The 15952-nt window shown below is 41.3% G+C and overlaps 1 protein-coding gene across 1 annotated transcript in view; it reads left to right on the plus strand.

The window, feature by feature from the left end:
- The window catches only part of COL4A5 (collagen type IV alpha 5 chain), a 73640-nt gene extending 60482 nt beyond the window's left edge, over nucleotides 1–13158 (plus strand). The window contains exons 42-51 of the mRNA XM_064426846.1: nucleotides 5433–5566; nucleotides 5905–5977; nucleotides 6126–6197; nucleotides 6550–6678; nucleotides 6966–7064; nucleotides 7183–7395; nucleotides 7717–7894; nucleotides 8442–8556; nucleotides 8828–9000; nucleotides 10451–13158. Of these exons, the coding sequence (XP_064282916.1) occupies nucleotides 5433–5566; nucleotides 5905–5977; nucleotides 6126–6197; nucleotides 6550–6678; nucleotides 6966–7064; nucleotides 7183–7395; nucleotides 7717–7894; nucleotides 8442–8556; nucleotides 8828–9000; nucleotides 10451–10532 (1268 nt within the window). The 3' untranslated portion in view covers nucleotides 10533–13158. The remainder of the gene's footprint in view (nucleotides 1–5432; nucleotides 5567–5904; nucleotides 5978–6125; nucleotides 6198–6549; nucleotides 6679–6965; nucleotides 7065–7182; nucleotides 7396–7716; nucleotides 7895–8441; nucleotides 8557–8827; nucleotides 9001–10450) is intronic.
- Nucleotides 13159–15952: the final 2794 nt, after the last annotated feature.

Below are 15952 nucleotides of genomic sequence, written 5' to 3' on the forward strand. Positions count from 1 at the left end.
TAAAGGAGCCTGCTTTCGAACCAAGCCATTGGTTGATGAGAGGGATTTTTTTTTCCTTTGCAGATTAATGGTGAAGTAATATTTTTCTTTATTGCCCTCAAATTATTCTTTAAATAAAAGACTTTTCTGAGGAAAGTTAGTTATGAGTTAGTACATTTGTAAAATAGCTGCAGCACAGACATTGTTGATTTTTGGGTATCAAGGGAGAGTTTAGCTTTGCAGTATACCCTTGAAGAGATTTAAAGGTTCCCATTTTCCTCATGCTTGCTTCTGACCCAAGAGGAGGCAGTCACACTGAATAATGTTTCTTTGAATGGAATTTTATCAAAATATTTTCCCTAGAGCTGAAATTGAATCATATGTTATTATCAATGGCAATATGAGGTTTTTCTTTTGCAGAGTGGGCTATGAACTCATATACCCTAACTGTGTATTTAAAAAGTGAGTAATTATAAACATTGGTTTTAATCTATAACACCTTAGAACTGAGGTGCTGTTTGCCAGTATAATGAGGTTTTCTTTTAGTGCCAGTAAAAACACTTCCGTTGTGTTTCATCCTGAACCTGCTTTGTGTGTGACTGATGTGGAACAAGCACCCTGTGGGCCAATGATCCCCAGCCAGTCACAATGTCTGCCTGCTTTCCTATTTGGTTAGTAGAATGAGGAGTGCATGCCTTCCCCCTTTTCCTGGAGGAGCTGCCTCCCTGCTGTGCCCCAGTGGCTCTAACCAGTCAGCAGGGCAGCCCTGCCTCTTTGTAGCTCCAGTTTGCTTTGGACTTTCTGTTTATTCTTCTGTATGTAAAGCAGTGCAGGAATTAAAGTTTTGGCCTAGGACAGTGATTGGTCCATAACAGTATAGGCTTTCATTTTTAAAAGTTTCTTCTACAGAGGATATCTCCAAATTTTAAAGAAGTCTTTAAAAGTACACCAGGCTAAGCAATCTCTGAGGTGCAATAGAAGTACCAACTGAGATCTCTGCTCTGCTGTAGCATTGGGGTTTTATGGAGCTGCTCATCTGTTCATTTAGACTTCCCTGTCTAAATCAAGCATTTACTGATTCTGATCAGCTGGGAAGGTGGAGCAATGGTGGGACTCATTATGTGCAGGTTTATGAGCAGGGGAAACACCCAGTGAGGTTCTGCTCAGCCATGTTCTCTCTTTTTCTCTTTCTTTCTCTTATTTCCATTTTTGTTGCATGCAATGTATAAAGTGAAGCATTTGTTTTGCTCAGTTATGTGTGAACTAATGTGGATAAACCAAACTATTATTGCAGTTCTGGTACAATCAGCACTCCAGCCTTTTGTTTCCGATGATAACAGAGTCTATTGTTGGAATGCTGATTTTGTAACATTTCAACATAAGGCAGTTACTCATAAAAGCAGCTGTGTGGCTGTCAAATTACCCCTTCTAGGGACAGAAATAAAACCAGAAGCTGTTTGCGTGTACTGTTTGTTGTTGACTTCTGGGTATATTCTAAGATTAGTAAAAGAGATGAAGTCAAACATGATGTAGCTCTCTGACTCCAGCTGAGTTACCCCTAAAATAAACACTGATAGATGGTGTTGGCATAGATTTATTAATTCATTATAAAATTAAGCCAATTTCCAGGGCAACAGAACACTGCTGTTACTCCACATGTCTGTTTTCCTTGCTATGAATAATAATAGTTTGGTGTTTTGCACACTGTATGTAAAGCAATATTGAGCTAAATCTATAAAGAAAGGTTTAGTTGAATATGTTAGTTTGTTGATATTTCTAACAATTTTGATGTTTTTCCCCTTGTTCTAATGATGACCTTGGTGAATTCTGACCCCCTACTCCCAGGTCCCTCAGGTTAGCCCCGTAACTCCAAAATAATAACTTTGCATGAAAATGAATGTATTATTTTTGTAGTATCTAAATGTAGATATGCAGAGTCATGTTTCAGACATACCTTTTAATTTGTGGTGGGAAAAAATTTGGCTTTCAGCCATCTCATCCACGTGTTTGTGGGACTGACATTGGAAGGACACAGTTGCTCTGCCCATGGTGAAAGACGATGCGAGTGTAGATTTGCAAGGCTTTTATAAAGTGTCCCCAGCTGTGAAACTTGTTTTTAGCTTTTTTTTTTCCCCTCAGTGCAGTTGGAAACAATATATTCTGATTTTCAGCTTTTTTTAAAAAAGCACACTGCACTGTCCTTGCATGACTTGCTGCATAATTGTGTGTTGCAGCTTGGGCAAGTGACAGTAGCAATTTTTGTAGCACCTGCTACTGTTGATTTTGGACACTCTCAAGTGACTTAAACAAATTAGATGCTTCTTTTATACCAACAGTATCGGTAGGAAAATTTATATAGACCAACAGTGATACTTTAGATTCCCAATTTAGAGCATTTCAAGTTTTCAGTGCAGAGAAATCCTTATTTCCATTGTTTCACTTCACTAGCCCATTTAGAGGAAATGAGGAAAGTTCTTCCTTCCACAAATATTTAATGAAAATAAAGCTCACAGCCATGTCCTCCCTGGCACTAGGGCAGTGGGACAGAATTGGTGAGACATTTCTTGTAACCTTAGTGTATCAGCATGGAGCCCAAACTGGCACTTAGGAAGATTTTAACATCTGTGTCTAGACTGAAAATGACTTGGTATATCTATTTAATAATAATGATGTCTTTAGGTTTTGCTATGATGACTTTCAGGCAGCAAAGAACTGTCATGAAAATTTAATAAAGGAATATATTTTAGTTTTCAGGCTGCTGTCCTAAGCACCACAAGGTAGCAAATTTGGTAGCCTCTGATGTTTGAATCCTATCTTTATGCAGCCATGTCAAAAAAAGGAAATGTGGCTTTACCTTTTAATTTAACTGTGGTCATTCAAGCAGTGACCACACTTTCAAAGAGAGCTGCCATCATGGGGTACTGAGAGGAACTGAGCAATTGCATCAAGTTTTGTTCCACCCTGTGTCTGTGATCAGCCAGAATTCAGTGATGAACATGTGTAGGATTGATTTATAAATCATAGCAAAACTTACCTATCAGTGAAATATAGTTTATAAGTACTTAACAGTAACAATGAAATGTCCATGTCATTATTTTTAACAACTGTATTACAGTTAGTATTTAAGATAACTTATCAAATATGTAAGAAATAGTGCTGTGAGGTAAATCTGTGTATATATTGTAGTTTTTAGCTGAAAATTGCATGGTGATGTTATATTTAAATCATTTCACTGACATGAAATATGCAAGTGGCAAAAAGGAGCTAAAATATATATTAACTTAAGCTGGTTGTCCCTACAATGCTCCTATCTTTTGAGAGAGGACATTTAAATAATTTTTCTAAGGATGTTATCATGTGCCATTCTTCATACAACCTTGAGCAGGTAAAATAGCATCTTGAAATATTTTTATCAAGACAAAATAATGCCAACAGTAAAGACAACAAATTCTAAATTTGCAAGTTCTGCTGTGTTTTTGCTTACAGCATTTGCAGCCCTGTTGATCCATGTCAATCCTGCTTACAGTTTCAAAGTGGGCATAAGCCTACTTTTCAGTCCTGGAATTGTATTCACAGATAGTTGAGGCTCACACCTGATTAGTGGTGATAAGTCCTTCTTTTAGTTACACTTCCCTCCTTCCAAAGCAGAATTTTGCACAGGAGTAAGCTGTAATTCACAATTTACCTATTTGCCAAGCTCTGGGCCCTGTGAGGCTGAGTATTGTCAGTGAAATGGTTGCATAGTCCAAACCCTGTTGTGAGCAGGACTAACATTTACAGGCCTTAGCTGTAATGTTAAAGCAATAATACTTTCTCTAGTGAAGCTTTAAGTTTGCTGTTAAATGAAGTGTCAAATTAGTTTCAGTAGAGCCTAGTCACAATAACTAGTATCTGAAAATACCTGTTTGTGTATTCATGTGTGGTTTTATGCATGCATGTGGATTATACTGTAAATACAAAATATGCTGGTGAAAGGGGGTGTTGTGTAGTGTATATGCTGTCATCTGTACTATTTCTAACTAGTAATCTTGTTTTGTACTGTGTGATGTCTGACCCTTCTAACATCGATCATTGGGCTTTGGTGAACTCTGATCCTTCCAGGGCCTCCAGGTTAGACTCTTAACTCGGGCAATTTGTTTTACTGCACTGCACTTGATGTAAGAGAAACAGATGTTTTCCTGTAATTCTGTGATTGTCTTTTTAAGGGCTGTGGTTACTCTGCAGACCGTATGTGTTTGATTAGCATGCCCCAGATGGTAACCTGGTATTATTTTGCATGTGTACAGTACCAGACCAGTATGAAAGAGCAAAACGAACGCAAAAAATCCTTGCATGATGGGATGTTTTCTGTAGCTGAAACTGCTGCAGGATATGTGTGAAATCTGGTAAAAAACTGCTGTTGATTTAAAAGGGGAAGGAATCCTACACTCAAATTTGCATGCAGAAATACAAATCATCAAATTTATCCATTGGGTATAGAGTGTGAAGATGTCAAAGGAGATGTCAAGTTATTCAAGGTCACAGGAGGACTGAATATCCAGCACACTGATAAATATTGTTAGATTTGTACTACAGGAGAGAATGTCATAGCAATGTCCTGCAAAAAAATCCTTTTGTTAATCCAGTTATGAGATCTAACTTGTAAAATGTTATTAGCTGTTGCTGCACTTACTTATGGTTTATTTTGCCACAAATTAATACCGGTTACGTTCCATTTAGATGGTGGGACAAAGGTGGAGGTCTCATCTTTGAGTTCTCCAGAAACTGAAGTTTCTTTTATACCCACTGCTTTGTTTTGAATTAATCTGGCTGTAACAAAGGCAAAATATTTAAAGACCAGCCCAGTTTCTCTGTTAGATTTACGCAGTGTAAGTCTACTAAAGATTAAAAATAATCACTTTGAGGGAGAGTCATTCAACATAAGGAAGTTTCTGCAACTCAGGTTATGTAGGCAAGGCAGAATGACAAGCTCCCTGCTGCCCAGCAGTCAGGAGACAGCACACGTGTGCTCCTTAATAGGTATGTCAAAAAAGAAAGCAGCACTACAGTGTTTACACTGCACTGTGCTAGTGTTGAGACTGGCTTACAAAAGGAATTCAGGCTGTTAAGAGGCACTTAAGACATGGTGAATGTAATGCAGGTCAGCAGAGGGGATATTTGTACCATCTAATTTTGGGTTTCTTGGCTCCTGGTGAAGGCACTGGTCTGGTCACCAGTGAGCTGCACTGCCTTGTGGAAAGACCTGCTTCAGCAGCTAGATAAGGGGCCTTGGTTCCTGACTTGGGTAGTGCAAATAATTCCTCTTGTTTTAGTTTACCCTGAGTTTAGCACTGAAATAGAGCTGGGAAGTTAAGCCAAAATACCTTTTTTTTTTTTTTTAACACTGAAGGCACAAGCTTGGGGGAAATGAATGATATATACTGATGTGGGCATATTTGTTCTGCAATGTTAAGGTCCACCAGGCCCAGAAGGTCCACGAGGGCCACCAGGCAGTGGAGGACTTAAAGGGGAAAAAGGGAACCCAGGTCCACCTGGTCCACCTGGCCTGACTGGTCCAAAGGGAGATCAAGGACCACCTGGACGCCAGGTAGGACAAGAAATGGGGTTTTCCCTTAGTTAGTATTTAAATCCAGTAAAAATTGAATATATTTGGGTGGAACATGCAGTTTAACATAATGAAAGCCAAAATGTGGTGGCTAACACCCTGTCTTGTAGCAAGGAAGAGGATTTTTCCTGAGCTATCCCCCAGTATCTAGGCAGGATGTCCCTGCTGTATTCCCATGGGGGCTGGAGCTGTCCATGTGTTCCCACTCCCCTGCAGCCCCCCACAGCCCCCAGTGTGCTTTGCTGTTCCCAGCCACCTGTTCCATTCTGCTTCTGTGGAACTGCTGAGATGAGGGAATAACATGAGGCTCTTCTCTTCAGGGGGATCCTGGGCGTCCAGGTCTGAATGGAATGAAGGGTGACCCCGGGGTTCCAGGCGTTCCAGGATTCCCAGGTATTTCACTGGCTATTCCCAGGTATTTAACCAGCACTTTGAGCAAAACCTCCAGACACAGTAACAGCCTGTTTAGGCCATTCCTGCAGCAGACTTTGTAGAACAGCATGTTCTTTCACTGGGTAACTGTGTGAATTTGATGTTTCAGGTATGAAGGGTCCCACTGGACCTGCAGGACCCGCCGGCCTCACGGGCAGCCAGGGACTGCCAGGCCCACCAGGTAGGAGTCCTGGGTAGTGGCACTGTCACTTTTGCTCCCTGTCAGTAGAATTTGTTACACACATGAGTTGGTCTCAAGCAGCAGTCAAAGTAAAGTGAGCAAGATCTTCAACATAATTCCAACCTGTACTTTTTAGCCCCTACAAGTAATTCTAATATGCTCTATACTCTGTATCCAGTCTATATGGATTAACTCCTCTGAGGGGGTCACCAAGAGTACTTTTTTGTCCTATATATACGCTTATTCTTTCTTGCAATGATGGAGCTCTTGGCTTCTGATTTTGAAATAAAGAAACTGTTTCTAATGCTGTCTTGCACCTTGGTTTATCTAATACCAATCTTCCTTCTCTCAGGTCCCCCAGGTTTACCAGGTACCATTGGACGAAGCATTGTTGTCAAAGGTGATCCTGGTTCCCCAGGTCCTCCAGGACAGCCTGGGTCCAAAGGGCCACCTGGATTGCCAGGGCCACAGGGATTGCCAGGTACGATCCAAGGGGGCTGCAGGGGACGTGACCAGAAATGTGTCTGAGTGCAGGTGGCAGTGCCAGTGACATGGCACAGGCTGCAGAGATGAGCTACTGAGCTCAGCAAGGGGCAAGAGAGAAATACAGGTTAACAGATAAACACAGGATTCCACCACACACATCTGGTTTAATGGGCTGTTCTTCTTGTGTCAGAAAGAAGCAACAGATGAGTCACTGACAACTTGAAGATTTCTGTAGTGAGATTTCAAGAGCTTTTATTTCAGTTATGCTTTTGTGTGTTCTAGGTCCAATTGGTCTTCCTGGTGACCCAGGGAGGGATGGACTTCCTGGATTTGATGGTCCAGCAGGACGAAAAGGAGAGAGAGGACTCCCAGGCCAGCCAGGTAGGGTGCTGATGCTGTGAGGACTCACTGGAAAAAGACTCTTCCAGAGCTGTGTTGGTCCTAAAAGAGCAAGCAATGGTGTTAATCAACACTGTGTGTTGTTTCTCTATGTGAACAGGTTCACGAGGAATACAAGGACCTCCTGGCCCTGATGGCTTACAAGGCCCACCAGGTCCTCCTGGAACAGCTTCTGTTGCTCACGGATTCCTTATAACTCGGCACAGCCAGACCAGGGATACACCACTATGTCCACAGGGAACATCAAGAATATATGATGGATTCTCTCTTCTATATGTGCAAGGAAATGAGAGAGCACATGGCCAGGATTTGGGTGAGCTATTCTGTATGCTCTCCTTAAGAGGAAATGTGTTGTAGCTGCTTCTTTGAATGCTTGGGTTCTCTGAAGACACAGCAGTCTTGGAGACTTCTAGATGAGGGTGGGGATTGCATGCTAAGATCTGCTGTCTCAGAGGATGCACACTGTAATTCTGGATGAAGAAATGTAAACCAAAATGGAGAAGTGAAGTTTCTGATAGCACTTGCTGTGCACTCACAGGAGGGAGAGCAAGGATCCACAAGTACTGCTCTCAAAGAATTGCTATAAAAAGCAACAAAGTGAAAACTTTGCTGTCTTATGTGTCTTACTCTGTAGGTACTGCTGGGAGCTGTCTTAGACGTTTCAGCACCATGCCCTTCATGTTCTGCAACATCAACAATGTTTGTAACTTTGCATCAAGGAATGACTACTCCTACTGGCTGTCAACCCCCGAGTCGATGCCGATGAGCATGGAGCCACTGACGGGGCAGAGCATTCAGCCGTTCATTAGCCGGTGAGGCAAAGCAGGCCAGCAGGTCTCTTTTGGTGTCTGCAGAAATAGAACATCTTACCCAGGTGTTTCCAACATGCAGGTTGGGTATTAAGAGATGAATCTGTCATGTTTTGTCTTGGGAGAGACTAGAAAAGTAGTTTGTTTTAAAGTATTCGTTGTCTGCAGAGGTTCATCTCCCTGCAGTAGTGACAAGAGAGGCTGTAGAGCTTTTCTCAAACAAGCAGCCTCTGTAGTCAGCAGTGTGAGATCACTGTGGACAGGAAAGAGAACATGGAAGCCATTGTCTCTAAATTAAGGCACTTACCTGGGTACTTTGAATTTCCAGTTTTTGTTTCAGGAACTGCTTCAGTATTTTACCCAATGTATTGAAAATACAGACAGATTTGAGCTCCAAAATACTGTTATTGTAGTTACAAATTATGTGAGAATTAGAAGTCTAGGTTAATAGGCAAATTTTGTTCCCTTTTTCAGTGTAAGAATTCTTAATAAAACGTACTGCTATTATATTTTAACATCATGTGTTTCTCTGGTATTCCCCTGTGTCCAGATGTGTTGTGTGTGAAGCTCCCGCTATGGTGATAGCTGTCCACAGCCAGACCATTCAGATCCCCTCATGTCCTCCAGGCTGGGACTCCCTCTGGATTGGTTACTCTTTCATGATGGTAAGAACTGCCTGCTACTCCAGAAGCAGCTACTGCCTGCCCACCTGTGTCCTCAGCTGCTTTAGGACACTGCTAAGAACTGCAAGGGTTGTCATTTTACCTTTAGCCACTAACCAAGGTAGCCAGGACTGGCAGTGCACAGATCCCAGCATCACTGACGTTTATGGAGGTGTCTGCCAAGAATGAACAGTGACTTTTCAGTAGCTGACAGCTGTGCTATTAAGTTTTTAACACCTAAGATCCTTGTTTGTGTCCTTCTTTCCTCCACTAGCACACGAGTGCTGGGGCAGAGGGCTCTGGACAGGCCTTGGCATCGCCGGGATCCTGTCTGGAGGAATTCCGCTCGGCACCGTTCATCGAATGCCACGGCCGGGGCACCTGTAATTATTATGCCAATTCATACAGTTTCTGGCTGGCAACTGTAGAGGTGTCAGAAATGTTCAGGTAAGAAAACCTGTTTCTTGTCTATTGCTTTATTCCAGAATGAATGCTTTTGAAACTCAATTTATTCCAAAGATCAAAAGATATTTGTTTATAGGGATATAGGGAAATAATTTAGCTTGTTTTCCCCCTCACAACCAGTTTTTCAAGTGTTTCTTTGGTAAGCCTTTAATATTATGTGAAAACTTGCTAGGGCACATTCTGTTTTGCAAGGAGCCAGATTCTTTTTGTGTCAACTCTCATTCACATTTTGTTGTAGTACCTCCTCTGAAAGTAGTCCTACTGCGTTTACTATATTTGGAGCCCAAAAGAACAAGTTTCATTTTTTTCTTGCCAAACCTTTCAATAAACTTGAATATTTGGAAAGGTGGTTCACAGATACACAAGATCAACTCTACTTAAACCTTTTAAGGCAAAGGTTCATATGACTTGTTTTGAAAAATCTTATATGAAGACAGTTTCCTACCCTCCATGGCCAGCATTTTTATCCACACTTTGCAGAAGGAAACAGGATGGTATTTTGGCTGCAAGGAAGCCAGTGGCCATTGTGTCCTCAGCTTCTCTGCAGTAGCATTTCAGCTGGAGTCTCTCAGCTCCTCGAACTTTTTCCCTTTCAAGTTGAGTAGCAAATCATTTCTTCACTGAAGAATCATCTCTTTTCATAGAATAAATAGCTACTGCCCTGTTTGTGTGCTGATAAAAAACTTAATATTTCCACTGCCACCTAACTGAAAAGTGTAGCTTTGTGTCACAGGGCTGGCACTATGCTCTGAGCAATGGAGGCCCCTAAGTTGGTTTTATGTAACACCTACAATCATGGTAATTGACATGATAATTGAGTTTTCTGGGAAGTTAATAATTGGTAATTCACCAGTGAAAACTTCCTATTAGTAACTGCCGTGCACCCTTGAGATTTGTCTCTACTGTTTTGTTCCTCCCATTAAAACAACTTCCTTCTTCATTCTGTTTTTCAAATAAACTTCAGTATGTGACTTGTGTACACACACATTACACTAATTGCATTAATCTCCCATCTTGTTACTCTTTCAAAATGAAAATAAATTATTTGGTAAAGCCACCACTTAAATACAGCTCTGACTGTAGCAGTACTTTTGGTGTGTTGTTAAAGTACCCTTCAACTAAAGGCCAGAAATAGACCTCAGATACAATCTTAAATGGACACAATTCACCTTCCCCTCGGGCTGTGTTTGTGCTCCATCATCTGCCAGACTGAAACAGCTGCTTGGCATACCTTGGGGACACTGACACAACTGAGCATCTGCCACCTGGTGCTGGCATCAGACAGAATGATCCCTCTTTGAATCCTGAATTTGAGAGTTTTTCTTTCCCTGCTCACATACTTAAGCTTTATATGAAATGATGAAATCAGTAGAAGTTGAACTGTAAACAAAGAAAAACCTAATGCACCCTTTCCTTTGTGTCTGTCAACCAGCAAACCTCAGTCTGAGACACTGAAAGCTGGAGACTTGAGGACGCGGATTAGTCGTTGTCAAGTTTGCATGAAGAAGACGTAACATCTTGGAGAATGTTTTATGAAACAGTTGAAAATTCCTAAGATGCACTGTCTTCCAGCTGCAACAATGGTGCTACTGTGCAGAAAGAAAAGAAAAGAAAAAAATCCAAACTGTTTTAACCATGCAAATTCAAGTGTACCTCACTCATGTGCCAAACTAAGGGTTGTTCAGTACGTATTTGACAACGGGACTAAGATGAAAGAATTGACCTCTTGGAAACAGAAAAGAACACTCGAGGTTCACAAAGGATCAGAAGATGAATTTTTTCATTTCTCTCCCTGTACCAAAATGGCACCTTTTTGATCAACCAAGAGAATCGAGAACACGACGCACTGAGTATGTTTAAAATAACAAGACTGCAGTTTTGAAAAACATTTTTCATGGTGCTACTAACCCTACTGTATTTTTAATATGAAATTTTAAGCTTATTTCTCTTTGTAAGTAATGAAATGTGTATATTGTGTAAACACCTTTTTAATCTAAACTTTCAGTCATCTAGAAACAAGCCAGACTGATATAAAAATCCTTATGTCTAAAATTAAAAGATAAGACAGTATTTTATTATGAAACTTGTGATACAGAGAGAATTTACCCCTCTTAGGCAAATTTATTCATTTAATTTTTAATTTCCTTCCTCAGTTGCCAACCTGATATATTTGGGGAATGCACAATTATTCTGAAGTAATTTTGATCAGGGTTTTAAATGTTGTACACCATACTAGCAATGGTTTTATTAGAAAACCCAATCCACTTGAAAAGGGTTTTTTTATCTTGTGAAAATATGTGAAATTATTAGCCATATTCTATATCCTCCTTTTAAGAATACAAGTCACATTCACATTTTAGTAATCAGTTTGGTTTAACCAAACCTGTCCTTTGGGAATATCCAGTTACCAAAGCATTTAGGGTGATGCTTACATGAAACTTCAGCTCTGAAGTGGTGTCATGTGTTTTATCCAAAATAGTATACACACTAAGAAACCTTCTGAATAAAATAAAGCATAAGCTGGTGGAAACCTTCTTATTTACAAATTTATCTTTTAATCTTATGTGAATTTATACACATCCACAATGTATTCACAGTATACAGCAACTCCTGTGTATGTATAGTTCACATAAGGCCTTGAAAGATGGTGCATGCAGTCTTTCTGATGTCAGTTTGTAAGAACCCTCCTATGTATGTCTAAAGAGTGTCACTACTTGTGCAATAGCTGAAAAGTGATCACTTTTGTATGCATGACTGTTCAGCTTCTATGGTCAGAGCGTTTCATTTACCCTCGTGTATAAACAGCTCCCTGACAATGCAGGACTCTGTCAAGTGACAATATTTTCATATTTTCATTGTATATTGCCACCTCGACTATCAATACAACCTAATTGTGAATTAACGTACTGCTCTATACAGGTGATGTCTATTTGTTTATTGAGTACTGTTAAGTAATTTATCTGCTAATGGCTGTTCTTACCTTCCAGTTATCCCTGTAAACACGGAGCATCCAACATCTCCTTGTTTTACACATTGACAAAAGACATAGGACTGGTGACTGAGCAGGTGGCAGTGATATACAATGAGATTGGTGCTGATTTCTAGCTTTCAACTAAGTATGAAACTGAAGTTCTTTAGGTTAAAGTGCAAAATAATAATAGCTTTGTCTTTTTTCCATTAGCTGCAGTTATATCTGTTGGTAGAGAGTGGGAATTCAGCAATGTGTATCTTTCAGCTCAGTTTAGTTTGGTTTGCTGATGCACGTAGTAATAAACTGAACCTGCTGCTACCTCCAAGTCAGGAACTTGTTACCAAAGCTGAAATAAAATAGTAAGTCTCTTCATGTAAACACAAGCCCTTATCTTGCTGCTGGCTCTGCAGAAGTCTAAAATGAACATACCAACCAATCCCTAGCCCTAAACCAGCAGCAAAATGGATGCTAAGACCAAGGAGCTCTCAAAGGAAAGGGCTCTCCCATGCTTCCCTACCAACACCCCATCTTGTGTTTACCAACACAAAGGGTTCAGATGTGGGAATGTGGAATAGAGTGGACCATGTTTAGTAAACCAGTGCATAACTGGTGCTTCTTTGTAAGATCTGTGCTTCTCTTGCAGCAGGTAAAACCAAGACAGGAGATCCTATTCCAGGCTAAGGCACAGAGCACCCAGACCTGCTGGTCTTGTGGCAGCTCCAGGGCCCCAGGCTCTGAGATCACCAGAGAAAAGTGAAGTATGTAAAGCAGCTTGTGCCAGCTCTGTTTTCTGTTCTGGCCCTGACCTGGACAGGAGTCCTGAACCTTAATGAGCTTCAGGCACAGAATTCCAAAGGGGAATTTTACTAAGAGAAAAGTGGTCTAGACATGAAGGAACATCTTTTAGTTTGAGGTCTGCAGCAGAGATTCAAGAGATGTTGGGTTAATTCTCACCACACCTTCTGTGCCTTAGAGCAGGTAAATCACTTGACCTGTGTTGGATCGGAGTTACTGATCTATAAAAGAAAACACGGTTATTATTCTCTTCTGCTTCTTGATGCTTAGACTGTAAGCTCCTTGGGGCAGAGACATTGAGGGGGCTCAAATGTTGGTTGGGGCCTCTAGGTGCTATCCATCACTATATAAACATTAAACTACAGGTAAAAGTTTGTGTTTGCAGCTTCATTATTAAAAAAGGAAAACAATGCTTTGGCCATTGGATCCTTAAAATAGTTTTCAACAATGCCTAAACACAGTGCAGCTGTGGCCACCATTGCAGCTCCAGTGAGGGCTCTTTTCCTGATGTCTGGTATGTTTTTGTAAGTTTTTATTCTCATAACTAATCACACAGATTTGGGCTGTTGTAGTTAATCTCAGCAGGCACCTGGCAGGTCTGAGCTGTCGGGGACATGCTGCAGCCACTCGAGGGCACCGTGTGGCTTTGGCAGCAGCTGTGACAGGTCTGGCCCTGCCTGCAGGAGGGAGGGCTGCAGGAAAGCTCTGCAGGAGGGGGATCCTCACCCTTCCTTGCCCACTGCACAGGCCCAGTTCTTGTAAGCTGCTGCAGGTGGGGCACTGTAAATTGCAACCAGAATGATGAGTGAAAAAGTGCAATTTTTTCAACAGGAATACTAGTTTTAATCCTAAACCCAGGATTTAGTAATCTTGTGCCTAGGCTGGATTTACACTGTTCTAGTGTTAAAAACACATTCTGCTTTAGGCAGACACTTCAGTCCCCCTAGAAATCCTATTAAAAGAGGAAAAAGCTTCCTTCAACATCTCATTAATTTCTAGGGTGGGATTTAAACTTCTTAAGCACTTTTGCACAACCTCAACCGAAATGAGCATACAGGGCAGTGCAGCAGCACTTCTGTACCCTAAACTAGATGTCACACACAAGTGTTGTGCTGCAGAAGCTCTGAAGTCTGCAGCATTTTGTCCTCTGCTGTGTAAGTCAATTCCTCTCTAGTGACCATTTCCAACAGAGGGTGCAGGAAGGATCTGTATTAAAAAGTAGTTCTGCAACTTGAAAAAAGCAACATACTGATTTTGCAAGCAAAAAGTGCTCAAGTTCTAAAATCTGATGTTCTGCAAATATTTTCTATATACTTTGATACCCAGCTGCAGTACTTTTGTAGTCATCTTGCTGCCTGAACTGTGCTGCTGAGAGCAGCATTATGTGTTTTCAACAGGTCCTTCCCAGAAAAGTTATGCTTAGATAACAGAGCACTGCTGGACACACAATACTTCTGCTGCCATGGCTACTTCCACTAGAAGCACAAGCTGAAAACTGCACAAGAGACTGCAATAATTTAGTCTTTCCAGGTTAGTCCAGTGAAAAAAAGCAGGACACTTGCTAATGGGATACAGAGGCAGTGGTTAGCTCAGGGGAGCAGTAAGTGTTCTACATTTAAAATGTAGGGTAAGTATCTAGAACTCCCAGGCTTTGGAAAGAAAGATTATTAACTCTACCCCTTTGCAGCAGACAGGTGAGCACTGCCTGAGGACAGCCTCAGCCAAGGTGACAGTACCTGGTCAGCACTGACACCTGCTGTCCCTACAAAGGCTCTCTGCCCTGGCTGCAGCACGGGACAGGGGCTGAGGCTGCTCTGCCAGCAGCAGCTTTGGTGCCTGCTGGGCTCTTGCCTCCCACTCGGGTTGTAACCATACTGCTGCTTTGAAAAGTTGGAAATCAACTCAGAAGGAAACCAGAGTAACCAAACTTGGTGTGTTTCTTTAGCAAAAGGGGATGAGGGGGGAAAGTTTCTATCTTCCAGACATGCACAGCAAGCTCAGAGCTGCTCTCCCCAGGACATGCTGCTCCACAGCTCTGCATGGACAAAGGAGGGGAGAAACTTTATATATATATAATCTTTGAGGAATCACTACTGTTATAGCCAGAAGAGGATGCAGGGATAAGAAAACAATGCAGTACAGATTGTATTGATACCTGACACCTCTAACAAGGTCCTTCTTCCAGGGCTGTGACTCACTGACTGCCCAGTATTTGGTTATTTCCAGTACCACAGAGCTCAGAGAGATAACACAGGCCAAGAAAATTGGGCAATGCCTTTCCAAAGACTTTTAATCTGTATTCTAGTGACTGTCTTGGATGCAGCCAGGAAGTCTATCTTTCCTTTTAGCTTTAGCTGAGAGCTTTCACTATCCTTCAGATGCAAGAGAGCTCAGGCAGCCAAAGGGGCTTGAAAAATCAGTGTAAAATTGTGTCTCCCCACCTAAAAAACACTACAGCCTTCCAGCAGTTGGCCCATTTCAAATCAAATCAGCCAAAGGTAGTTTGCAGCACTTACTGTGACGCTGTCACAACAGTCTGGACAGAGTTTGGATAACAGTCACTCCTTGTTTGCACTGCTGGTAGGGCTCTTTTTGCTGTGGCTGAGCAGCCCTATTCTTTTCCCTCCCAATACAGGCTCCACACTATGCACAGGGACCCTAAGAAAAGGGCTGGTTTATTTGAGGAAAACCCTATTCTTACAGCAAAGTTGACCTTTCCAGGGAGTTGTTTCAATGTACTATTCTGAGTAACAGGGAAAGAATTAATTTGGGTAATTTTAAAGAAAGGTCTCATCCAACATATTCCACAGTAATCACCCACATTTATGGAGATCATATATATAGTCCCATCTATGGATAAAAGCCTCTTTCTGTAGAAAATTATTTGCCATATCCTTCATGTCAGTAAGGAATCTGAAAAGGCACTACCTTTTGTTGGTATTTTCTGACTTCAGTTGTTTTTACATCTGGGTGCATTACCTGAAGTGATGACATTGTGTTTGTGTTTCACACACTCAGACCTATTTACTGTATCTTTAAAACCAAAATGTCACTGTAAAAGATACAACACCAAAACACACCTGTTGCTTCCTGCCCCAAAGTCAGGCCCCTATTTGATAACACACTGCTAAAAATTTCTTTGAGGACTAGTACTTTTGGATCATGAGA

The sequence above is a fragment of the Passer domesticus genome, chromosome 7 (assembly GCF_036417665.1).
Source record: "Passer domesticus isolate bPasDom1 chromosome 7, bPasDom1.hap1, whole genome shotgun sequence".
Taxonomy (NCBI): domain Eukaryota; kingdom Metazoa; phylum Chordata; class Aves; order Passeriformes; family Passeridae; genus Passer; species Passer domesticus.